The 26,887-nt window shown below is 40.1% G+C and overlaps 1 protein-coding gene across 1 annotated transcript; it reads left to right on the forward strand.

The window, feature by feature from the left end:
- The first annotated feature begins 19,784 nt into the window (after positions 1 to 19,784).
- LOC123389585 (protein tyrosine phosphatase type IVA 1-like) lies at positions 19,785 to 21,176 on the forward strand. Its single transcript, XM_045071471.1, has one exon. The coding sequence runs from the start codon at positions 20,335 to 20,337 to the stop codon at positions 20,860 to 20,862; it is 528 nt and encodes a 175-aa protein (XP_044927406.1). The 5' UTR covers positions 19,785 to 20,334; the 3' UTR covers positions 20,863 to 21,176.
- The last annotated feature ends 5,711 nt before the right edge of the window (positions 21,177 to 26,887 follow it).

Below are 26,887 nucleotides of genomic sequence, written 5' to 3' on the forward strand. Positions count from 1 at the left end.
GGGAGAGAGCATGAGTGGGGGTGAGGAGGGGTAGGCTAGGGGGCAGAGGGAGAAACAGGCTCCCCGCTGAGCAGGGAGCCTGATGACCACGTGAGGCTGGATCCTGACCTGAGCCAAAGCAGACTTAACTGACTGAGCCCCCGAGGTGTCCCCAGCTTGGTACCCTTCTGGCCAACCATTCTGGTATAGGTTTACTGTTGGGCTGAGTGTGTACTGTGAGGGAAGTCTGGCTGGACCACCAGGCGCCGCTGCCTTCTCTCCTTGCTTCACCGGCATTCATGCTTCAACTGTTTGCGCTGTGAAAAAGGAATGTGTTTCTGCTAAAGGACTGATTTTCAGTCAAGGTAGGGGGGTGTTCTAAACCCCAAACCTCACTCCCTTATCTTCATGCTTTTCCTTTGCTCCACCTGCCCTGTCTTTCCACCTCGGGTAAACCAATGAACAAGGCAGAGTGAAGTCTAGGTTTCTGAAATACAAAAGCTAGGAATGCGGTCCCTTAGACTACTTGCTTTCTGTCTGCCACATCTTTCTTAGGAAATGGGGAAGAGTATATGTGGGTGAGACATCCAAAACATTGTTTCTCTCACAGATACAAAATAAGAATATTTGGAGCCCTGAATAGTTAAGGGGAAGTTATTTAGTCAAAGTGATATTAAGCAAATTTTGTTCCTAATGTTGTCTTTTTCTATGGAAACCAATATGCTTCGTGGGGACCGAGATTGTCTGGAAACTCTCCTCACAAGCTTCCTACAGTGCCACTTCCATTTTCTCAGAAGATCACTGTGTGGAGGACCAGTCATCACCAACCAGTATTTACAACCATAGCCTTTCCCTAGTACTGCTTGACTCACCTAGAGTCCCTACCTGCTACACCCTGGGACGACTACTCGGTCTCAAATATTTAACAAATTTGTATTAAGATATTTAAGAATATACATACTGCTTTGTTAAATAAAAAAAGACTTTAGGCAATTTCTGATAAGTTTAGGTGAAAAGATTTAACCTCATAGGCAATTTACACTGTAGGAACTAAACTTGTAATTTGTAGCGGGTACTGCCTTAGTGTGTGCCAAGCACCCAGCTAATTTTTGGTGACCTGGAGACTAAGACACTTCCGTCCCTGCCTGCCTTCAGAGCACTGACTGTGCAATGCAGAGGCGGGACGTGTAAGGAGGGAAGTACTAAGAGTGCTGTGAGTTGGTTGTTATGGAAGAGCAAGTGGCACTCTTGGAGTCAGTTGAGCGGTGGCATGGAGACTGAAAGCTCTTGGAGGAGATGAGGCCTAAAATGAATCTGTAAGGATAAATAGGATACAGCTGGGTGAGGAACGACAAGGGGTCATGGCAAGAGATGACAAGACCCTGTGTTCCTGTCTATCAAGGCTATGATGGAGACGCAGTTATATGAGTTCAGTTACAAAACCAATTTTTTTTTTTTAATCAGCCACTTTAAGAATCAACTTGTATTATGTCCCATCATTAACACAAGTGATTTCATATAATAAAGAAAAGATGGTCTTTTTTTAAGAAAAAGTCTTCATAATTTGGTATCTTCTTTATGGATACTGACTGCTAGTCTTGTATATTAGTCCAACCATGTTATTAGGCAGGACTCGATCAGAATGTCTTTTCCTAAATCAATTTTAATTACTATCATCAATATATGCCATTCCCAGAATTATGGCACTGCCAGACGAGATTAATATACCAAAACCTGTGGACTCTTTTGGGTATCTCATGAAAAATATGGACCCATTCCTAAAAATATGTCCATTTTCACCTACAACATTTTGCATGCAATCAGAGGTTTCCTAGACCACCTGGACACAAGACCTCTTGCTCTGGATTTTCCTTCAATAGCATTACAAGCTCAAGTTATTAAAAGCGAGTTAAGTGAAGATTTTGTTTATTGAAAATGCCCTTTTAACTTTAGAGAATTATGTCCATTTTTGTCTTTTTGACTTTTCATAAGAACAGTGAGATGAGAGTTGGAACAGCCATTTGAAAACACATACTCCAGTATTTTTCAAACCCTCTAAGACTCAGTAAAAGAAATATATTTCATATTGCAACATAGAACCTGTGCTCACACCTATGACTGAGACCAAAGTTTTATCGAGCTGTGCTTACCCTTCCATCTGCAATGCATTCTGATAATTTCTATTTTATTTCATTAAAAATTCTGATTAGACCAAACAAAACTGATTTAAAAGTCCACTAATGTAAATAGATTGCATTCAGTCTAGTAAACACAATTTTAATATAATTCTTCCTTCCCCTGTGCTCTTACAGTAATGTGTAGGTTGTTGGAATTCATTAGTGGTTAAGATGGTATTATAAAGACATTCAGCCAGGAGACTGAGGAATGTTTGGGCCTTATCTTGGCATAACCTGACCACCTCCTCCTGAGGTACCCCAAGAAAAGCAGGTAACTATTTGCCAGCCCTCCCCAAAAAAGCTTAGTCCTAGAACTTCCAGTGCATTTGAGGACCCGAGAGAAAGGAGCCAGAGATAGAATGATTCAAAACCTATCCCAATGCCGAGATTGCAGGCTAGGGGAGGTCTTAGAAATTTAAGAAAGAAGAAATGCTAACTAGTCACAGACTCTGTCTTAATTCACTAGTCTGTGGGTAGAAGAGGAAGAAGTGGACTATGCACAGGCCATCTTGAACAGCCGTGTGGTTTGGGCTGTCTACTAAGGTGCCCACTTCCCAGTTTTCTGTTGTTGCTGTGACAGATTACTACAAACCTAGTGGCTTAAAACAACATAAATGTATTCTCTTACAGTTGTAGAGGTCAGAAATCTGCAATCACTTTCATGGGGCTAGAGTCAAAGCGTTGGCAGGGTTCCTCTAAAGGTTGGGACATGAGAACCCTTTTCCTTGCCTTTTCCAGCTTCTAGAGCCCTTCTTTACCTACTTGACTCCTGGCTCTTCCTCCATCCACAAAGCTAGCAGTGGAGCATCTCCCAATCTCTCTCTGCTTCTGTTGTTACATGGCCTTCACTTCTCCACCAGCCAAATCTCCGCCTGCCTGCCTCTCAGCAATAGTTTTGACTACCTTTAGGGCTCACCTGATTCTACAGGATAACTTGCCCATCTCAAGATCCTTAATCACGTTTGTGAAATCCTATTTGTCATAGGAGGTGATAGGCACATGTTCCAGGGGTCAGGATATGGGTGTTTAGGGGAACCAGTATTCGGCCTACCACAGGGTGGATGGGATCTAAAATCCAGCCCCAGCTCCACTGCACACATCATTCCCTGCATCAGAAGGTAGGTGTTAAGACACTTGCAGCTGCTGTTGTTTTCCCTTGGGTCTAGGCTCCATAGCTATATCTGAGGGCTTTCTTAGGGGTTTGGTTGGATTACGGAGGATTATGTTGGGGAGAAGGAAGGACATTCCACAATTCACGTGTTAAAGGGTGATATGGTTTGTTTATGATGTTCTAGTCATATTTTGTAATGTTCTTTTGGTTTTTGTACAGTCTTAAGGAGGTTTTGATATCAGGGTAGTAAGACCTCACAAAATGAGTTGAGAAATGTTTCCCTTTCTTCTATCTTTTGAAAGACACTGTATATAATTGGTATTATTTCCTTCTTACAGGAAGGAACTGAGTAATGAAAATTACTTCTGGTCTTCTTTGCTGGAAGGGTTTAAGTGATGAATTCAATTTTGGTAGGTTGCATTAAGGGCTCTCAGCTATTCCTGAATTTAAGGGCATAGGGTTGTTAGTAGTGTTCCCTTAAATTTTTTTTAAAAATCCTATTCATTTATTTGATAGAGAGCATGAACCGGGGGAAAGGCAGAAGCAGACTCTTCACTGAGCAGGGAGCCCAACACGGGACTCCATCCCAGGACCCTGGGATCATAACCTGAGCCAAAGGCAGATGCTTAACAGACTGAGCCACCCAGGTGCCCTAAAGCTTTTTTTTTTTTTTTTATTAAGATTTTTATTTATTTCAGACAGAGAGCAAGTGAGAGAGAGAGCTCGCACACGAATTGGGGGGAGGGGCAGAGGGAGAATCAGACTCCCCACTGAACAGGGAGCCCAATGCAGAACTCAATCCCAGGACCCTGAGATCATGACCTGAGGTGAAGGCAGATGCTTTACCGACTGAGCCACCCAGATGCCCTTCCCTTATTATTATTATTTTTTAAAGATTTTATTTATTTGAGAGAGAGAGACAGAGAGGGAACACAAGCAGGGGGAGTGGAAAAGGAGAAGCAGACTTCTGGCAAAGCCAGGAGCCCAACATGGGGCTTGATCCCAGGACCCTGGAAGCATGACCTGAGGGGAAGGCAGACCCTCGACAACTGAGCCACCCAGGCACCCATTCCTTATTCTTTTGAAGTCCGTGGCATCTATAGGGAAATCTCTTCTTTGGTTCTCAATGTAAGTAATTTTTGTCTTTTTTTCTTGGTCATTCTAACTAGAAGTTTTAAGAACTATATTGGTCTTTCAAAGAACCGGCTTTTTTTTTTTAAAGATTTTATTTATTTGACAGAGAGAGCTCAAGTAGGCATAGAGGCAGGCAGAGAGAGAGAGAGAGGGAAGCAGGCTCCCCACTGAGCAGAGAGCCCGATGTGGGACTCGATCCCAGGACCCTGAGATCATGACCTGAGCCGAGGGCAGCAGCTTAACCCACTGAGCCACCCAAGCGCCCTCAAAGAACCAGCTTTTGGTTCCATTAATTTTTCCCTATTATTTTCTTCTCAATGTGATTAATTTCTTTTTTTTTTTTAAACATTTTATTTATTTATTTGACAGACAGAGATCACAAGTAGGCAGAGAGGCAGGCAGAGAGAGAAGAGGAAGCAGGCTCCCTACAGTGCAGAGAGCCCGACATGGGACTCGATCCCAGGACGCTGGGATCATGACCTGAGCTGAAGACAGAGGCTTTTAACCACTGAGCCACCCAGGCGCCCTCAATGTGATTAATTTCTACTCTTTATTATTTTCTTTTGCTTGCCTTGAGTTTGTATCTGTGTCCCAATTTTCATCTCTTATGAGGACATCAGTTCTACTGTTAGGGCCTGCTCTACTGCCCTCATTTTAACTTAATTTAACTTGATTTCTATTATTATTTAAAAAATATTTTTATTTATTTGACACAGAGAGAGAAAATAAGCAGGAGGAGAGGTAGGCAGAGGCAGAGAGAGAGGGAGAAGCAGGCTCTCTGCTGAGCAGGAAGCCCAATGTAGAACTTGATCCCAGGACCCTGGGATCATGACCTGAGTCTAAGGCAGAAGCTTAAAGACTGAGCCACCGAGGTGCCATAACTTAACCTCTTTAAAGGTTCTATGTCTAAAATAGTCACATTCTGGGGTTGCATGGGTGGCTCAGTCGTTAAGTGTCTGCCTTCAGCTTACTTCATTCATGATCCCAGGGTCCTAGGATCAAGCCCCTCAGCGGGAGGCCCGCTTCTCCCTCTCCCACTCCTCCTGCTTGTGTTCCCTCTCTCGCTATGTCTCTCTGCCAAATAAATAAATAAATAAAATCTTTTAAAAATGTCATATTTGGAAGCACTGGATGTTAGGACTTCAATAAATAAATTTTGAGGTATTACAATTCAGTCTATAACAGTGTATATTTTAGTCTTCATTCATCTGACAATGTCTTTATCTTGCTATTAAACCTGAAGGGCATTTTTGCTGGAAATAGCATTTTGAATGGACTTTATTCTACTGTTTTGGTTCCATAATTTCTGATGAAAAATTCAGCCTTTTGAATCATTGTTACTCCATATGTAATGTGTCTTTATCTGGTTGTTTCAAGATTTCTTTATTTTGATTGTCAGTAGTTTATGATATATCTTTGGTGTGGTCTGTGGGGTTTATTATTTTTAGTGTTTACTGAATTTCTTGAATTTAAAAATTTTGCCTTTTACCAAATATGGGAAGGATTTGTCCATTATTCGCGTATTTGTTCTGAACTTCTCTCTTCTCCTTTTGGAAATCCAGTGAAATGCATGTTAAACCTATTGATATAGTCCCACAGGTCTCAAAGGATTTATTCATTATTATTTTTACTTTTTTTCTGTTTCTCAGAGAGGATAATTTCTGTAATTTATCTTCAAATTCACCTATTCTTTCCTCCATTGTCTATGTTCTGTTGTTGAACCCAATGAATTTTATATATTTTTCAGTTCCAAAATTTCCTTTTTAAAATAGTTTCTAGTTCTCTTCTGAGAACATCTATCTTTTCATTCATTTCGTAGTTTTTAATCTCATGGATTATGGTTATAATATTTGCTTTAAGGTCTTTATCTGAGAATTCCAATATTGAGGTGATCTCGGGTTGGCATTTGTTGTCTTTTTCCTTGTAAAGAAGTTAAGTTTTCTTGGTTCTTTGTGTGTTAAATAATTTTTGCATTGTATCTTGGACATTTTGAATATTATGTTGTGAAACTCTGGGTCTTCTTAAAATCCTCAGGAAAATTTTGATTTTTTTTTTCTACTTTTGTTTTGAGCAAACAAAATCTTGAAGTTCAGGATCAAGTTCTATCTTACCTTCTTTTTTTCTTCTTCTTTTTTTTAAGTTTCAGAGGTAGAATTTAGTGATTCATCAGTTGCATATAATAGTCGGTGCTCATTATTATCAAGTGTCCTCTTTAATGCCCATCACCCAATTATCACTTCCCCCCACCCACCTCCTGGTCCAGCAACCTGTTTGTTTCCTAGAATTCAATGTTTCTTATGGTTTGCTTCCCTTTAAATTTTCATCTTGTTATAATTTCCTTCCCTTCCCTATGTTCATCTGTTTTGTTTCTTAAATTCTACATATAAGTGAAATCATATGGTATTTGTTTTTCTATGACTTATTTCGTTTAGCATAATACCCTCCAGTACCATCCATGTTATAGCAAATGAGAAGATTTCATTCTTTCTGATGGCTGAGTAATATTCCATTGTTTATATGTACCACATCTTCTGTCAATGGTCATCTGGGCTCTTTCTATAGTTCAGCTATTGTGGACATTGCTACTATAAACATTGGGGTGCATGTGATTCTTCCATTCACTGTGTTTGTATCCTTTGGATAAATACCTAGTAGTGCAATTGCTGGTTTGGAAGGTAGTTCTATTTTCAACTTTTTGAGGAACCTCCAGACTCTTTTCCAGAGTGGCCGCACCAGTTTGCATTCCCAACTGAAGGGGGTTCCCCTTTTTCTGCATTCTCACCAACATCTGTTGTTTCCTGAGTTGTTAATTTTAGCTACTCTGACCAGTGTAAAGTGGTATCTCATTGTGGTTTTGATTTGTATTTCCCTGATGCTGAGTGATCAGCATTTTTTCACGTATCTGTTGGCCATTAATATGTTTTCTTTGGAGAAATGTCTGTTCACATCTTCTGCCCATTTCCTGTCTGGATTTTGTTTTGTTTTGTTTTGTTTTTCGGGAGGAGGAGTTGTTGAGTTTGATAAGTTCTTTATAGATTTTGGATATTACCTCTTTATCTCATCAGATAAAGAGGTAATATCCCATTCCATAGGTTGCCTTTTAGTTTTGCAACTGTGTCATCTGTTGGGCAAAAGCTTTTTATCTTGATAAAGTCCCATAGTTCATTTTTGCTTTTCTTTCCCTTGCCTTTTCCTTCCCTAGAGGAGTTGTGTCTAGCAAGAAGTTGCTGTGGTGAGGTCAAAGAGGTTGCTGCCTGCATTCTCCTCTAGGATTTTGATGAATTTCTGTCCCACATTTAGACCTTTAAGCCATTTTGAGTTGTTTTTTTTTTTTTGTATGGTGTAAGAGAAAAAATCCAGTTTAATTCTTCTACATGTGGCTGTCCAGTTTTCCCAGCACCATTTATTGAAGAGACTTTTTTTCATTGGATATTCTTTCCTGCTATGTCAAAGATTAGTTGACCATAGAGTTGAGGGTCCATTTCTGGGTTTTCTATTCTGTTCTATTGATCTGTGTGTCTGTTTTTGTGCCAATACCATATTGTCTTGCTGATTACAGTTTTGTAAATCAGCTTAAAGTCTAAAATTGTGATGCCAACAGCTTTGGTTTTCTTTTTCAACGTTCTTCTGGCTATTCAGGGTCTTTTCTGATTCCATACAAATTTTAGGATTATTTGTTCTAACTCTAGGAAAAGTGCTGATGGTGTTTTGATAGGAATTGCATTGAATGCATAGATTGCTTTGGGTAGCATAGACATTTTAACAGTATTGTTTCTTCCAATCCATGAGCATGGGATGTTTTTCCATTTCCACTATACTGATATAGTGTCCTTCATCTCTTATTTTTGTCCGATATAAGAATTACTACTCTAGCTTTCTTTTAATGTTCATTAGCATGATAGTTCTCCCCCACTCACTTTTCAATGTCTTTGTGTCTAAAATGAGTCTCCTATAGAGAGCATATTGATGGGTCTTTTTTTTTTTTAATCCACTCTGATACCCTATGTCTTTTGATTGAAGCAGTTAGTCCATTTACATTCAGAGTAATTATTGAAAGATATGAATTTAGTACCATTGTATTTCCTGCAACATTACTGTTTCTGTAGAATGTTTCTTTTCCTTTCTGGTCTTTGTTAATTTTGGGCCCTCTCTTTGCTCAAAGGATCCCCTTTATTATTTCTTGCAGGGCTATTTTACTGTTCATAAATTCCTTCAGTTTTTGTTTGTCCTCTTTATCTCTCTATTCTGAATAAGAGCCTTGCTGGATAGAGTGTCCTTGGTTGCATATTTTTCCCATTTAGCACCTTGAATATATCATGCCAGTCCTTTCTGGCCTGCCAGCTGTCTGTGGACAGATCTGCTGCCAGCCTTATGTTTCTACTCTTAAGGTTAAAGACATCTTATCCCAAGTCACTTTCAGGATTTTCTCTGTATCTCTGAAATTTGTAAGCTTCACTATTATATGTTGAGGTGTTGACCTATTTTTATTGATTTTGAGGGGACTTCTCTGTGCCTCCTGGTCTTGGATGCCTGTTTCCATCCCCAGATTAAGGAAGTTTACAACTATAAATTGTTCAAATAAACCTTCGGCGCCCCCTCTCTCTTTAATTTCTGGGGTTCCTTATTATCTGGACATTATTTTGCTTTATGGAATCACTGAGTTGTTGAAGTCTCCCTTTGTGATCCAGTAGTTGTCTTTCTCTCTCCTTCTTAGCTTCCTTATTTTCCATCATTTTGTCTTCTATATCACTAACTCTCTCTTCTATCTTGTTTATTCTTGCTGTTAGAGCCTCCATTTGTGACTGCATCTCAGTAATAGCATTTTAAATTTTGAACTGGTTAGATTTTAGTTCTTTTTTTCTCCAGTAAGGGATTCTCTAGTATCTTCTATGCTTTTTACAAGCCCAGCTAGTATCTTTATAATTATTGTTTTAATTTCTAGTTCAGACATCTTATATCTGTATTAATTAAGTCCCTGACAGTGAGTACTTCCTCCTGTTCTTTCTTTTGGAGTGAGTTTCTCTGTCTCATCATTATGTTGAGAAAAGAATAGAAAAAGAAGACAACAGTAACAACAGAAAAAAACAAACAAAATAAACCAGAAGAAAACAAAAACAAAACTCAATAAGAAAAAAAAAAAAAAGAAATAAAACAGAACAAAACAATGAGCAATATAGAATATTATTTATTCTATAAACAATTTATACAGAATAAATAATAAGCTAGATTCTCAGTGTATTTTGGTCTGTTTGTTAAAGGAGACTAGATCCCCAAATAAGAAAAACATATATGTTTTCCATATATATATATATATGAAACAAAAAATGTGGAGAACCTGGGTGGCTCAGTCATTCAGCATCTTCCTTTGGCTCCAGTCATGATCCCTAGGTCCTGGGATTGAGACCTGTGTCAAGCTCCCTGCTTGGGGTGGGGGGGTGCTGCTTTTCCTTCTTCCATTCCCCCTGCTTGTGTTTCCTCTCTCTCAAATAAAACCTTAAAAAATACATATATACCATATAAAAAAGGATTAAAAATGGAAAAAATAAGAATATAGCTGAAAAAACCAGAAAGACTAAAGAATAATGACCCCCTCGCCCCATTCTATATACTCCTTCCCCCAAGAATGGAAGATTTACAGCTCTCTATGTAATCAGCAAACCTGGTGTGAGTGAGCTGTTTGTGCTGGTCTTCTGGGAGAGGGCCTGTTGAACTGATTTTCAGGTGCCCTTGCACTTGTAGAAATGCGCCGTCCTTATAAAGGGCTCTGGATTCCACTACGCGGCGCTGTTTTGCTCCCTGAAGGCTTTCAGCATCGGTGGACAGGATGAAAATGCCGGGTGCCCAGCTCTCCAGCACCAGAACTGTAAGTTTGCATCCTCCACTCCTCAGTGAATCGTCACAGAAAAGCAGTCAGTCCCTTTTGTCTTCCTGGTCTCTGTCCGCAGTCTGTGTTCACCCAACCTTCCACTGAGAATTTTTATCTGAAGCACTGCACTAAGTTTCAAGGCGTCTAATTTTATAGACTGTGGCACTGTTCCTCCCCAGGGGAGGGGGTGGGGGTGTCACAAGGGGAGGGAGGGGGTTCTTGCTTTTTGCTGGGCACTGCTCAGAGAGTGGTTGCTTCATTTATGGCAACACTGAGCAAAAATCCAGTGCCTACACTCGCTATTTGCAGCCAGTTTCCCTGCTCCAGTGCCTGGGAATTCTGCTGCACACAAGCACCCTCATTCTTATGACCCTGGGGATCCTGAGACCACACTGTCCCACCTAGGATTCCACCTCTTCACCTCCTGAGCACCTTTTGTGCAGGGACATCCCCCACTGGAGCAGACCTCTTAAAGTTGTAGTTTTGCGCTCTACTGCTTACAGTACTTTGCAGTAGTCCCCTTAAGTTCTCTCCTGCTGCCATATCCTCTGATATATTACCCCAGTTCAAGGCGCCTCACCTCCTACCTTCCAAAAAGAGGTTGCTTTTCTGTTTGTAGAATTGCAGGATTTCTTTTCTCAGATCTCTGATTGACTTCATAGGTGTTCAAAATGATTTGATATCTAGCTGAATTCCAGAGACCAGACAGACTTAGGGTCCCCTACTCCTTCACCATCTTAACTCCCCTCCCTCTATCTCACTTTCTGTGGATAACAGTTCTGATGTTATTTCAGTTCTGAAAGCCTGTGTTTTCACAGGTGCAACTGGGGAATAAGTCTGAGTGAGGCTTGTAGTGACTCACATGTGGAATTAGAGGATTTCTTTCTCTAGCCCTCTGCTCACTGGAATTTCTCCCACATTCTCAAATCCCCTATTCCCAGTCCTCTGGCTATAAAGCCAAGGTTTTTTCTCAGAGTTTTGACTCCCTTTGTTCTCTTAAAGTTCTATATGATGGGCTGACCTTGGGGCAAAGCAGTGAAGGACAAGACAGAGTGAAATAACAAATCACTCTCATCCTACTGAAGAGAAGGGTCCCCTTTCCTTGTTTTTCTGGACAAGACAGGATCCCTTGGGTCCAGGTGCTTGCAAAGTCTCCACCACTCCTGCTGCTGATGTGACCCCTGTCCAGCTTCATGATGTTGCTGGCCTTGTGGCATGCCAGGGAGGGACAAAAGAGGAAACTAGGGTATTCTCTTCATACTGCTCAGCCCACAAGGAGACTTTTCCCTGGCTCCTTGGCTAGAAAGCTTTGCTATTAGGTCAAAGCGAGAGGAGGAATAAATTTACCAGTAAAGTCATCACTATGCTAGTCATTCTTCAAGTTTTGACTTACTTATGCAATCCATCTGCTATTGTGTACTTTTCTGTGTCCTCAGTAGCTGCTTTTTGTGTTCTCTTCAGTTTGAGTCAGTCGGAGAGAAATACTATAGAGGACTTACTCCATCTTGGCCAGCGCCAGAAGCGTATTATTGTCGTTTTGAGTCCTTATTCTTCCCGCTTTTCCCTTTCCTCCAAATCAGGTAGTACTTTAGCCCTTTTATTTACATTTTGTTAGGATACTGCTTGAACAGAGATCAAATAACAGTGGCTTAAACAAGACAGAAGTGTGTTTTCCTCCCAAGGAACAGTCTAGAGGTAAGTAGTCTAAGATAGTAGGGTGGCTACTAGGTTCTCCTGTGCTTTCTACCACTGGGTTGAGGCAACTGCTCCATTTCTCACCATCTCGCAATTAGCAACTCGGGAGAAAGGGGCAGGGGAACCAGTGTGCATTTTTTTAAAGGAGTATAACCCGGAAGTGGTACCATTATTTCTGTCTATGTCCTATTGGCCAGAATTTAATCACATGGCCACACCATGCTGCAAGGGAACTTGGGAATTGAAGTCTCTAGCTTGGTGGTAATGTCTAGTGAAATACTCAGGGAATGCTAGTATTAAATATGGGGAAAATGGAACATAGTGGACAATGCCAGTCTGCCATAATCTGAAATTTTGGCGGGGGTGGGGGGAGCTACGGAACCATTAAAAATACTAGCTAAAATATTTTTTAAAACTTTTTAAAATGTAAAGCTCTAAAAATGTCTCCAGAGACCAACACAAAGTGAGAATGAGAATCCAAGCAGAAAGCATCAGATAATTATCTATGACCCAGGCCTTTTAAATTAATGCTTAAGTTAGATTTCTACTTGAAATTATTTTAAACTTACAGAGAAGGTTGAAGAAGGGTAAAAATATCCTCCTATCCCCCTAAATCCCAGGCAGAAATAAGATCGAGCAAGTTGCTGACCTAGGTCTTATCGCTTCTGAATACTTCAGGATATAGTACCTTATAAATAAGGATATTCTCCCATAAAACCACAATATAATTACCAAAATCAGAAAATTAACATTGATTCATTAGTATTATATAATTTAAAGACTCGGGACACCTGGGTGGCTCAGTTCATTAAGTGGCTGCCTTTGGCTCAGGTCATGATCCCAGGGTCCTGGGATCAAGTCCCCCATCCGGCTCCTGGCTCAGCAGAGAGCTTGCTTCTCCCTCCCACTCTGCTCGTACTCTCCCTCTCTGTTAAATGAATAAATACCCCCCCCCCCCGCAAATAATTTAAAGGCTCAATTCAGATTTTTCTAGTTGTCCCAATAGTGTCCTTTTTATCAAAAGGATCGAAATCTGTGTTAGATTTAATTGCCATTATCTCTTTAATCGCCTTCAACTTGGAAAAGTCTTCAGCCTCTACTTGACTTTCATGGCTGACACCTTTAAAGATTTTAATCCTTCCATTTGGATTTGTCTGATTTTTCCTCCTCATAAAATTCCAGCCATGATTTTTTTTTTTTCAAGAATATCACAGATGGGACGTGTCATAATCATCCTAACAGGTGCTTCACAACTCAATTTGTCCCATCACTGGTCATGTTAATTTTGATCATTTGATTAAGTGATACCTTCAAGTTTTAACGCTATCTTCTTTAATGAATTATTGTGTGTGTGTTAGATACTTTTGAATGCTAATAAGTAACTCATTCCTCATCAACTTTCACCCACTGGTTTTGGCATCTTTTGATGTTTCTTTGCTGAATAATTGTGTTGACACTTGTTAAATACAGATTTTACTAATTCTGCCATTCCTGTTCCATTTATTAATTGGCATTCTACTATAAGGCAGAGTGTTGGCTTCTCCATATTGATTTATTTGTATGGGTATGGATTTAAGGATTTCTATTCAATGAGTTGATATAAAAATCATGACCAGTGAGGCCCTTCAAACTCGCTTCTCTGCTTTTGTTATATTTTAAATAATTAAAAAAAATCTTAGAATGGTTTGATACTTCTTGTATGCTCCTCATCTAGTTTCCTGATTGCTAATACCTTACATTTCTATGATACCTTTGTTATAATTGAGGAAACAACATTGGTATTTTACCATTAACTAAACTTTACACTTTATTCAGATTGCACTAGTTTTTCCCAAATGTCCTTTTTCTGTTTCAAGATCCCATTTGGACATTAGGAGAAGGAAGGGGAATATGAAGGGGTAGGGGGGAATCGGAGGGGGAGACAGACCATGAGAGACTGTGGACTCCAGGGATGAAACTGAGGGGTTTTTTTGAGGGGAGGGGATGAGTGAACCCAGTGGTAGGTATTAAGGAGGGCGCGTATTCTATGGAGCTCTGGGTGTTGTACACAAACAATCATGGAACACTACATCAAAGACTATTGAGGTTCTGTATGGTGATTAACATAATAAAAAAAGTATAAAAAATTCCCATTTGGGATACCCGATTACATTTAGTTGACAGGTCTCTTTAGTCTCCCTTGGTTTGTGTTCTCTGTCCTTTTGTCATATTCCTGTCATTCTTTGAACATTTCCTTACTTTCTGTCATAACAAGATGTTCCAGGCTACTCTAGTCCTCTTGTACACACATCTTTATTTCCATAACTATCTTCTTTATATTGAAAATTAAGAGTTTACATAGATGCAACCAATTCCAATCCAAAATCCTAGCGTTAATTCTACTTTTCTCCCTTTCTATGTTTGTAACTTGTATCTGACAGTGAAAATACGGATTCCCATTACCCTCAATGTGTTACCAGATAAATACTTACGGAACACTTACTTATATGTTCTCTCCACTCTGCTTGGACACTAATAGTCTGTACCAGGCTACTATTACCATCTGACCCTTGCGTGAAAGCCCTTCTTACTCACCCCTAGATTCCAGTATCCCTGCCTCCTTCACAGACAACTACCTTGCTCCACTTCATCTAGTGGACTGAGTTATTATAGAAGAAATGAAGGAAGGAAAAAAGAAGAAAAGAGTGAAGAGGGAAGGAAAGGGAAAGAAGAAAGTAGTAGAGGTTTATTGTTACAGGCCATGCAGAGACTGGAAACAAAGCCTAGACATTTTATTTCATTTTTCTTGAAGTTTGGTTAACATGCAGTTTTACACTGGTTTCGGGTATACAACATAGTGATTTGACAACTCTGTATATTACGTAGCTCACCATAAACGTAGCTACCGTCTGTCCATATACAGTGCTATTTGACTATGTTCCCTATGTTGAAACATTCATCCCTGTGACTTACTCATTTGATAAGTGGATTAAGTGGTAGCCTAGATCTCTCCCCCTCTTTCACCCATTTTGCCCATCCCACCCGTCCCTTCCCTTTTGGCAACTACTGGTTTGTTCTCTGTATTTATGGGTCTGTTTCTACCTTAAAAAAATAAATATAATTAACATACATTGTTATATACATTGTTATATTAGTTTCAGATGTACAACATAATGATTCAACATTTCTATACATTACTTAGTGCTCAAAGTGTAAGTGTGGTCACCATCTGTTACTGCATAATGTTGTTACAATAGTATTGGCTCTATTTCCTATGCTGTACGTTTCATCTCCAGGACTTATTTATTCCATAACTGGAAGTTTATCTATTCCACCCATTCCCCCACACCCATCTCCTCTGGCAACCACCAGTTTGTTCTTTGTATTTAAGAGTCTTTTTTTGTTTGTTCATTTGTTTTGCTTTTTAGATTCCACACATTAGTGAAATCACATGATGTTTATCTTTCTCTAACTTCTGTCACTTAGCATGATAGCTTCTAGGTCCATCCATGTTAACACAAATGGCTTCATCTTATGGCATTGCATACCTATACCACTTTTTCTTTATCCATTCATCTATCAATGGACACTTGGGTTGCTTCCATATCTTGGCTATTGTAAATAGTAATACAGTTAGCATACAGGAGCATATATCTTTTTGAATTAGTGTTTTCATTTTCTTTGGGTAAACACCCCAAAGTGGAATTACTGGATCATAAAATATTTCTATTTTTAATTTTTTGAGAAACTTGCATACTGTTCTCTAGATTGGCTGCACCAGTTTACATTCCCAACAACATTTATGAGGGTTTCTTTTTCTCCACATCCTTGCCAAACTTATTTTTTTTTTGTCTTTTTGATACTAGCTATTCTGACAGGTATAAGGTAATATCTCACTGCGATTTTGATTTGCATTTCCCTGATGATTAGTGATTTGAGCACGTTTTCCTTTGTCTTTTGGCCGTCTGTATGTTTTCTTTGGAAAAATATCTACTCATGTCCTCTACTCAATTTCAAATTGGGTTATTTTTGGGGTGTTGTTTTGTTTGGTGTTGAGTTGTATAAGTTTTTAATATATTTTGGATATTAACTCCTTATAGGATACATCATTTGCAAATTCTTCTCCCATAGGTTGTGTTTTCACTTTGTTGGTGGTTTTCTTCATTATACAGAAGCTTTTTATTCTGGTATACTCCCAATAGTTTATCTCTGCTTTTGTTTCCCTGGCTCGAGGAGACCTATCTAGAAAAATATTGCTAAGGCTGATGTCAGAGACTACTACCTATGTTTTCTTCTAGGACTTTTAGGTGTCAGGTCTCATAGTTCTGTACTTAATCTATTTTGAATTAATATTTAAGCTATAAGAAAGTGATCTGGTTTCATTCTTCCGAATGTAGCAGTCCAGTCTTCTCAGCACCATTTATTGACCAGCCTGTCTTCACCCCATTGTTTGTTCTTGCCTCTTTTGTCATAGATTACATGACCATATGTGTATGGACTTATTTCTGGACTATATTCTGTTCCACTGATCTAGGTGTTTGTTTTTGTGCCAGTTTGGGTTATTATGGCTTTGTAGTATGTCTTGAAATCTGGTATTTTGATACCTCTAATTTTGTTTTTCTTTCTCAAGACTGTTTTGGCCATTTGGGGGCTTTATTGATTTCATACAAGTTTTAGTATTATATGTTCTAGCTTTGTGAAAAATGCTATTGATATTTTGATATGGATCATATTAATGCGATGGCTTTGAGTAGTATGGACCTTTTAACAATATTTGTTCCAATCTACAAGCATGGAATATCTTTCCATTTGTTACTGTAATCTTCAGTTTCTTTCCTCAGTGTCTTCTGATTTTCAGAGTACAGGTCTTTTACCTCTTTGGTTTAGTTTATTCTCAGGTATTTTATTCTACTTGGTGCAGGTTTTTTTTTTTTTTTTAAAGATTTTATTTGACAGACAGAGATCTCAAGTAGGGGGAGAAGCAGGTGGGGTGGGAGGAAGCAGACTCCCTGCTGAGCAGAGCCCAATGTGGGGTTTGATCCTAGGACCCTGAGACCATGACCTGAGCTGAAGGCAGAGGCTTAACCCACTGAGCCATCCAGATGCCCCTCTTTGGTGCAGTTTTAAATGGAATTGTTTTCTTAATTTCTTTCTCCTATTGTGTGTGTGTGTGTGTGTGTGTATACATAATATAGAAGTGCAACAGATTTCTGTATTTTATATCCTATCACATTAAGATATTAGGATAAAATAGTGTTTATTTACTCTAACAGATTCTGGTGGAGTCTTTAGGGTTTTCCATGTATAGTATTATGTCATTTGCAAAAAGTGATAGTATAACTTCTTCCCTACTAATTTGCCCTCCCTTTACCCCCTTTTCTTGTCTAATTACTGTTGCTAAGACTACTATGTTGAATAAAAGTGGTGAGAGTAGACATTCTTGTCTTATTCCTGATCTTAAAGGAAAAGTACTCAGTTTTTTTAGCATTGAGGGTGATATTAACTGTGGGTTTGTCCTATATGGACTTAATTGAGCATTTCCCCTCTAAATCCACTTTGTTGTGAGTTTTTATCATGAACAAATACATTTTGACAAGCACTTTTTCTGCATGTATTGAAATGATCATATGATTTTTATCCTTTATCTTGTTAATGTGGTTCATTGTCTTGCAAGTATTGAACCAAGAAATTCTACTTGATTATAGCAAATTAGCCTTTAATGCATTGTTGAATGTGGTTTGCTGTCGGGAGCCAGTACAGGAGGCCTACTATAAGAGCTGTAAGGGACTGAATATGATTGGCTGTTCATTTAGGTCCACTCACGCGGGAGGTGCATGAGCACTGCGGTGATTGGCTAGGCGGGCTAAGCTGCCGGTGTATATATGCTTGAATGGACTTGTAGAGGGGCGGGCCCGCGGGGAGCCGGGCCACGCCACGCTGCGCGGCGCCGGCTGGCCTGAGGGGGCCGCAGCCTGGACCATGGCGGCGGCGCAGTTCCGGTTAGGCAGCGGCAGCGGTGGCGGGCGCCGAGGGGCGGCGCGCGGCCCTGGAGGTGGCGGCGGCGCCCGAGCGGGGCCGCGGGAGCTGCGTGCTGTGCTGCGCCAGAGGGGGAAGAAGATAAAAAGAAGCCATTAAAGAAGTTTGCCTCCACGCGTGTCTCCGTGTCGTTCCTGCGGGCCGAGAGCGACAGTTTGCTAATATTTTTTTTTTTGACAATCTTTACATCTATGCTCATTAGGGATATTGGCCTATAGTTTTCTTTTTTGAACTATCTGGTTTTGGTATCATGGTAATGCCCAAAGACTAGATATTTTAGAAAATTCTACAGCTATTAGAGAGGAAACCTGAAGACAAGGAATGTCTTCAAAGGACTACAAAAATAAATGTCAATGTAAAATTATATACCCAGCAAAACAATAAGAATGAAACCCAAATAAGAGAATTTCAGAAAAAAAAAAAACTCATTAAAGAACCAAAATGTGTGTGTGGGGGGAACAAGTCTACCAACAATTTCAGTAGTGAGAGAATGCATATTTTTAAGGTTATATAAAATATTATTCAAAGTTGATCATATACCAGGAACTAAGGGAACCTCCAGAAGATGCTCCTGGGTAAATAAAGAATAATCTTAGAAGAAAGGGTGGTGGTGCAAGGAGGAATAGTGAGCAAAGAAGCTGATCACATACTGGATAAATTTAAACAAAGACTGATTTTTATAAACAATGTAATAGGTGGTGTTAAAAAAAATGCTTGACAACATTAATATTTAAAGTCTTTTAAGTTCCTTGAAGACATGGGAAAGTATTTAGAATGTTTGACTATTTCTAAGCTATTTCAGTAGTAAAAGAATAAAAAGGTATATGATAGGACATATATATGTTAGAGAGGGAGACTCCAGAGCCAGAATTTCACGATTTAAATCTTAACCCTGACATTTACTAGTTGTGTAACTTTGGGCAAGTAACACTTCTGTGCCTAAGTTTAATTTTTTTAAAAATCAGCTATAAAATAAAGCTATCTAATTCATACAGTTGTTACAGCAAATGAATTTCTTTAAAGCCAGTTAGATTTAGAACAGTATCTAATCGGTAGCAGTTGGTAAGCTTAAACCACAATCACATCATCCCCAACACAGCAGAGGATTTTGGATACAGATTCAGAGGAGCAAAACCCTAATCCAAAAGAAATCAAGAACAGATGAAAAAAGGGATAAATATATGGAAGAGTACAAAATGAGAGCAAATATAGCAATAATTAACATAATGTAAAATAATAAAATGATGTAAATTAACTAAATTAAAAACATTAAATAAAATAATGTAAATTAACTAAATAAAATAAATTAAATAAATAAAATTAAATAAAATAACGTACATTAAATAAATTTAATAAATTTCAATGTACATTAAAATAATGTACATTAAGTAAAATAATGTAAACTAACGAAGGTCTTCAGTAAAAAGACCAGTATTGTCAGACTGGATTAAAGAAAAAGTCTAGGAACGTATTGTTCCCGAGTCAGCCAAAACACGAAACCGCTGGAAAAAGATTTATCGTTCAGAGCCAATGGATGGGCATGGATGGAATTCTTCCCCCAATACCTTCTCTTCCCTCCCATCGTGGCGTCTCCGTGTGCACCACGCCTTCCTTCCCCAACCAGCCGCGCCTTAGTGACAACGGCGGGCCAGCGCTGGGTCTCACGCTTGCAGCCACTCGGAGCGCCCTGCCGCGATTGGTGGAGAGGAGCCTACGTCACGCCTGCTGTGAAAGGGCGGGCTTGTGACGCAAGAACGCCTCCGCTCGCGGATTGGCTCCTTCGAGGCAGGAGCACAGTAGAGCCCGGTGTCGGGTCACTGCTGCCCCACGGCTGCCACTGCCATTCCCTGCCCCGCAGCCGAGGCCTCCGCCGCCGCCTGTGTCGCCGCTGCGGGACTGGTTGTATGATTAGGCCACAGTCTTTAATGAGTAAACAGGCTCCTGTCTGTGGTGGTCTCGGGCACGCCTTTATGGAGTTTCTGAAGGGCCCCAGAGATTACTGCCAGGCACAGCACGACCTTTGCGAGGACCAGTGAGCTGCAGAGGCGCGTTGCTCCCCCACCCCCGGGAAGCCGCCGGCCGATCGCTTATCCTGGGCGCGCACGTGTAGAGTTGAAATCCTCGGAGCGTTTCCCAAGCATTAAGACCTGGATGGGGTAAACCCGGGCGCGCTCCCTTTCCGCTGCCTCAGTATTCCTGACCCCAAGGACGGCTGCTTGCGAGGGGGCTCGTGGCGTTTCCTGTGACTCTCCATTACATTTTCCCAAGCGTTGAGAATTTCCGGTGGAGTATATGGGCGTATCCTTCAGCTTCTTCACATCACTTCTGCCTTCAAGCATTGGAAACATTTCAGCTAAATGAACATGGCTCCAACGAGCCGGCCAGCGCCCGTGGAAGTCACGTACAGGAACATGAGATTCCTTATTACACACAGCCCAACCAGTGCAACCTTAAACAAGTTTATAGAAGAACTTAAGAAACACGGAGTTACTACAATAGTAAGAGTATGTGAAGCCACCTACGACACTGCTCTCGTGGAGAAAGAAGGCATCCAGGTTCTGGATTGGCCTTTCGATGACGGGTCATCGCCATCTAACCAGATTGTCGACGACTGGCTGAGTCTCGTACACCTTAAATTTCGGGAGGAACCTGGCTGTTGTATTGCTGTCCACTGTGTTGCGGGTCTTGGGAGAACGCCAGTGCTTGTTGCCCTAGCCCTAATTGAAGGTGGAATGAAAAACGAAGATGCAGTACAGTTTATAAGACAAAAGCGGCGTGGAGCTTTTAACAGCAAGCAACTTTTGTATTTGGAGAAATACCGTTCTAAAATGCGGCTGCGCTACAAGGACTCTAGTGGTCATAGAAACAACTGTTGCATTCAATAAAACTTGGCTCCCTTATGCTGTTGCCTTGGAAATGGAACTTGAGAGAGGACTTAATTATCGTACATATTAGCCAACATGTAGGCTTAATGAATGACCAGTCTAATGAAGCTTCCATAGGAATCATGAAAAAAACCACAAGCATGACAGAATTGCAGCCTCTATATTTGGCTTCATACTATTCCCATGTCAGAAAAAAAAAAAAAATGTAAGAAATTGAGAGCTTAGGTGCCAAAATATCCAGCACAATACTTGTATATTTTTAGTATTCTATATAATTAAAATGCTAGTAATTATGAACAGCACTGTAAACCATATGTGGTTTATTCCTTTAGTCCTTTCAAACATTGTAAGTAGGGCCTATGTGGTTATTTTTTCCTTCATGTTTACCATCCCACATGAACACCAGTATACATCAGGTTTTAGCAAAAATCGATTTTTATTGGATTCTTACCAAGACTTAAGGGATTATTTAATGTCTTTCTATGAAGCTCATTTTGTGCCAGTTATGAAAGCCTCCATTTTGAAAAATCACAAATCTGTGGTTGAAAGTTCATGTAAAATACACATTGTACAGAAGCACATGTGTGTAATGGTTTCAGACAAAAATGTCTTACAGTTACTTTAATGTTTACACTTGGGGTGCAACTTAGAGGGGGAGGGTTTGAAGAGAGAGTGGGAGGAGGCTATGAAATATCTCTAGTAAAATGTTGCCTTTGTCTTGGCAGGGTGTATAGAATAGGTCTTTTATTTAGCAAGAAAAAAATTCTTTTTAAGGCAGAGATGCTTTATAGCCCAAACATTTCTTATTTATAAAGTTTCTGAAATCTTGTAATTCTTCACCATGTCTATTAGAAGTTGTTCATTAACTGTTTTTCTCGGAAGCATGTTTTTTTCCTTGTCTTCCCAATCAAAAGAGAAGTGGGTTTCTACTAATGAAGTGATCAGACATCTAATATTTTATATGCTTTTTGAACTGTGTAACTTTGTATTTGGGTACCTGATACTTTGTTTTATTATGGAATTGATGAAATGATGACCTGTATTAGTGCTAGTTTAACCATATATTCACACTGTCTGGGAATATAGTTCTGCAGCAGAAATAATTTCAGTGTTCACCATTCACCTAGTACAGGATCCTAACCATCTAAATAAGTAATGAATTGCAGGAGGAAGAAAGGATGGTAGAGATGTGTTATTATTAGTAAAAGTAGAAGCAAAGGCGTTACTAGAGATAAAAATCATTAAAGTTTCAGTTCACCAGGAAGTTATAACCATTCTAAACTTCATGCACCAAACAACATTGGTCCAAAATGTATAAAGCAAATACAGAGAGAACTATAAGGAACATCGACAAATTTACCACAGTGATGGGATATTTTACTATCCATCTTGCAGAAACAGATCAAGTGGGCAAAAATCAGTAAAGATACAGATTTGAACAAAACAATTAAGCTTATGAACATACAAGGGGCATTGCAACTGACAGTGAGAATCTGTATTATTTTAGGAGTAAGTACATGTTACTTACATTTGACCATAAAATTTCAGCAAATTTAAAAATATTTAAGTAATACTAATAACTTCTTTGACTATCATTCAATTAAATTGGGGAAAAAGTTAATATCCACACATTTGGAATTTTGAAAACCTGTTCCTAGAGACTTCCACTTCCAGATGGGGTGTAGAAATTTGCAGCATTATACCACCTACACTATAACAACCAGAAAAATAAGAAAAAATTTGTAAAGGAGTATGTTTGAAGACCTGTTGGAGAGCTGAAAAAGCAACAAGAACGAGGTTGAACAGTTCCAGAGAGGGAGGAGCTCTCCTGAGGTGAGTGGCCAACTCCACCCCCTTCACCACCCCTCACCCCCCACTGGGGGCATTCAGTGATTCTGGACGTGGGCTAAGAATCAGACTTGGTCCAGGGAAGTGAGTGGGGGCTCTCTACTGAGAGAAAGAGAAACCCAGAGAGGCTTTTGGTGGTCATGTGGGACTGGTACAGCAGATTAGAAAACTGAGAAGTTTGGCCATTTTCCTCCACGTGTAGCAGGTTGAGTTCCTCAGGAAACCTATACTACATCTGATATTTGCATTTGGAGATTTACTGGGGAGTTGTCTCAACACCTGTGAGGGAGTAACAGAACCAGAAAATGGCGGCAATTGTTAAATGGCGATACATATAGTTAGTTGTAAAACTGGCCTTAGCTAATCTCGTAAGGAGCTCTCAAGCTGGGATGACCACTTAGAGATGTCCCCAACTGAGGCAAAGGGGTTGAGTATTTGGACTTGAGTCAACCAGTCATTGTATGCAGGCTGTCCCTGGGGAAGAAGCCATACCCTTGAATGAAGTACCTTCCTTCAGCCAAGTGCAATTCCCAGAGAGGGATGCAGCTGTGAACCTTCAGCTAATAAATATTTCTGGCAGCTGGGAAATGAGTGTTTCAGCCCTGCACAGGGATCTGGGTGGCACAACCACAACATCCAGTATACTAAATGACACATGCTGAATTCTGGGCCTGTGCCTGAGAGCCTGGGGAGTTAGAATGAAGATTTTTTTTTTTTTTTAAGATTTTACTTATTTTACAGAGACACAGTGAGAAAGGAAACACAACCAGGGGGAGTGGGTGAAGGAGGCTTCCTGAGGAGCAGGGAGCCTGATGAGGGGCTCGATCCCAGGACCCTGGGATTAAAAAGACAAAGGAAACGCTCCCTTAATTTCATAGCGCTTAGAAGACAAAGTGATGTTAGAAGAGGTTCAAATCTTCCTCAACACTTAACCGTCTTCTTACCACACTCTGGTAAGTGTGAAATGGTTTTAATTTTCAAATGACCCAGTGATATTAAGCATCTTTTCATGTGCTTGTTAGCCATTCACATATTTTTTTGTAGTATGCCAATTCAAACATTCATCAACCTTTTTAATTGGGTGGTTTTGTCCATTTCTTACTGAACTATAAAAGTTCTTCATATATTCTGGACATAATCCCTTTCTCAGATATATAATTTGCAAGTATTTCCCCTCAGTCTGTTGCTTGTTTTCTCTCAATTATATGTTTCAAGAGGAAAACTAAAAAAAAAAAAAAAAAAAAAAAAAAACCACACAAAAACCCTGAATTACAATTTTATCAATTTTTCTTTTACAAACCATGCTTTTGAACTATCCAAGAACTCTTCTCAATCACAGTTTTCTGCTCTATTTTCTTCTAGAAGTTTTATAGCTTTAGCTTACATTTAGGTCTGTGATCTATTTTAAATTAATTTCTATGTATGGTGTGAAGTAAATGTCTCTCTCTTAATTTTTTTTAACTTTTTGCATGTGAATATTCAGGCGTCGCACTACCGTTTGTTCAAAAGACTATCCTTTCCCCCACTGAAGTATTTTGGTAGGTTTGTGGCAAATCAATGTGCCATAAATGTGAGGACTTAGTTGTGAATTCTCAGGTTTTTTCCATTGATCTACATAACCACACCATCTTTTTTTTTTTTTTTTAAGATTTTATTTATTTGTCAGAGAGAGCGAGAGAGAGCAAGAGCAAGCACAGGCAGACAGAATGGCAGGCAGAGTCAGAGGGAGAAGCAGGCTCCCTGCCGATCAAGGAGCCCCATGCGGGACTCGATCCCAGGATGCTGGCATCATGACCTAAACCGAAGACAGCCGCCCAACCGACTGAGCCAGGCATTCCAGTACTATTCCTATTTTAAATATTTAATAGAATTAACTAAAAAAGGCATCTGGGCCTGTGCTTTTCTTGGTGGGAAGATTTTAAATTATTAATCAAATTCTTGTTTTAGATCAATTATTTCTGTTCTAATCTTTTTTTTTTTTTTTTAAAGATTTTATTTATTCATTTGACGGAGAGAAATCACAAGTAGACGGAGAGGCAGGCAGAAAGAGAGAGAGGGAAGCAGGCTCCCTGCTGAGCAGAGAGCCCAGTGCGGGACTTGATCCCAGGATCCTGAGATTATGACCTGAGCCGAAGGCAGCGGCTTAACCCACTGAGCCACCCAGGCACCCCTCTGTTCTAACCTTAACTTGCTTTGGATTTTGTTTGTTTCTGCAGGGAGTTCATGTTATTGTTTTGAGACTTTTCTTTTTTTACTGACAAAGGCATTTGTTTAGAGCTACAGAATTTTCCTCTAAGCAGTGTTCTAGATAAAACTCATTAATTTGAATATTTTTCATTCAATACAATATATATATGATTAGCCCTGTGACGACTTCTTGGAACTGTGGGTTATTTAGAAACGTATTATTTAATTTACAAATGGTTAGAAATTTCCCATTTTTTTCTGATTTCTAATCTAATTATTAACTCTGTCCAGGATGACTTCAGATGTTTTCTCATCTGAACTCCAAAGATGAGTGATGAACTCCAATGATGCATTTGAACTCCAAAGATGAATGATGTCTCCAGCAGAAAGCTGGAGTGAGCTGCTATTTAATTGAGAAAGGGCAGGGAATGGGTGGGGGGAAGAACTTGGCAGATGGAGACCAAGCATTTATAAGGGTACAGGCCTGAAAGTGCCTGTGTTTAGTGTGGTTGAAACAAAGGAAATGTACTTTGTATCTTCTTTATGTCTTGGTCAGTATAGCTACAGTTTATTTATTTAGTTGATCTTTTCAAAGAACCTGCTTTTACGTCATTGCTTTTCTCTACTACTTTTCTATGACACTGAGTACAAAAGACGTGCAGCTGGGGTACAGAAGTGGTGGGCCAGGACACAGAAATGACAGTGTAGAGGTTCTCTGGCATTGAGATTGCAGCTTACTTCAAATCCTCTTCTGAAGAAGTTCTCATTCTCCATGAGCCCAGGGATTGTAGAACAGGGATGTTTTCTCAGGATGTGTTTGGCTGAGCACCAGCACCAAGGAAGTGGGTGTTGGAAGAACAAGACCTGGGCAAGGGATGACTAGTGTGTCTGCTAATTACTGTGCTAGGAGTCCGACAGTCCTGTGACTGGGAGGTGGGGATCTTGAGGCTGAGCTGGCAGCAAGGGTTGGGGTGGTAGTTCCCTTAGCATGATTTACTGTTTTCTATGTTATCCAATAAAATTAGAGGTTAAAAGAACCAATAGGTTCTAGAAATTTATCAGGGCCTTTGATTGCGGTGGCCGTAGGCTTTTCTCCACCTCCCCATCCCATGGTGTGGGCTCTGCTAGACAGAAGGAGGTGAAAGCTGTGGTTGAACTTGTCTAAGAAACCCACATGACAGACTGAAGGCATTCTTTAAGAATACTGCTCTGGTTTGCTGAATTCCTTCAGAGTGAAGGGTGGGGGGGAGGGAGGGAGGGAGGGAGAGAGAGAGAGAGGCAGAGATAGAGAAGAGTACCAGAGTCAGGAAAATGAAATCAGGGCTTTCCTAGAACTTCATGATTCTCTTCCCCTCACTGCCTCTCTTCCTCCTCACTCCTTGGCCTGCTGACATGCCCACATTTCTCTAGTTTTCCTTTTAGTAATAACCAAAAAGTAATCCTACTATTCAGTAACCCACATGTGAGGGATAGTTTTTGACTAGAGTTGCCTTCAGCCCCTCAGCCTTCACACCTACCTGAGTCTTGAAGGGTGCGTGTTCCTCCAGCTGGGACTGCGCTCCCTCACGAGTGGGCCGTGCTCTCTGCTCAGTGGCTGCCCTTCCCTTCCTCAGGTTCCCATGCCTCCTACCCATCTTCACTCTTGGGACTTTGCACACATTTCTCCCCTCGAAGCCTTCTCTTATGTTCTCATAAGGAAGTCTCCGTTCCCTTCTGTGAATATCTTTGACCTTTATCTGCACTTCTTTCATGGACTCCATCACTTTCCCCCTTGTGGAAAAACGAATCGTGTCCACATCTCATCTCCTTCACTAGACTCTGAGCTCTGTAAAGGCAGAATTCTAGGAAGGATTCTAGATTTCCCACAAGATCTAGCTAATTGTTGGCAATTAGATGAAGAAATTCTTGGGCAGGAAGTCGGAAGAGGGTTAAGAAAAGAGAATTCTCAGGGCCTTCATGGACAAGGATGTCATTCACTATGTGCCTGGAC

Source organism: Mustela putorius, unplaced genomic scaffold, assembly GCF_011764305.1.
Source record: "Mustela putorius furo isolate JIRA1106 unplaced genomic scaffold, ASM1176430v1.1 tig00003987_pilon_pilon_pilon, whole genome shotgun sequence".
Taxonomy (NCBI): Eukaryota; Metazoa; Chordata; class Mammalia; order Carnivora; family Mustelidae; genus Mustela; species Mustela putorius.

Excerpts from the sequence above, each read along its gene's own strand:
- LOC123389585 (XM_045071471.1), top strand. The coding sequence starts at position 20,335 with ATGAACATGGCTCCAACGAGCCGGCCAGCGCCCGTGGAAGTCACGTAC.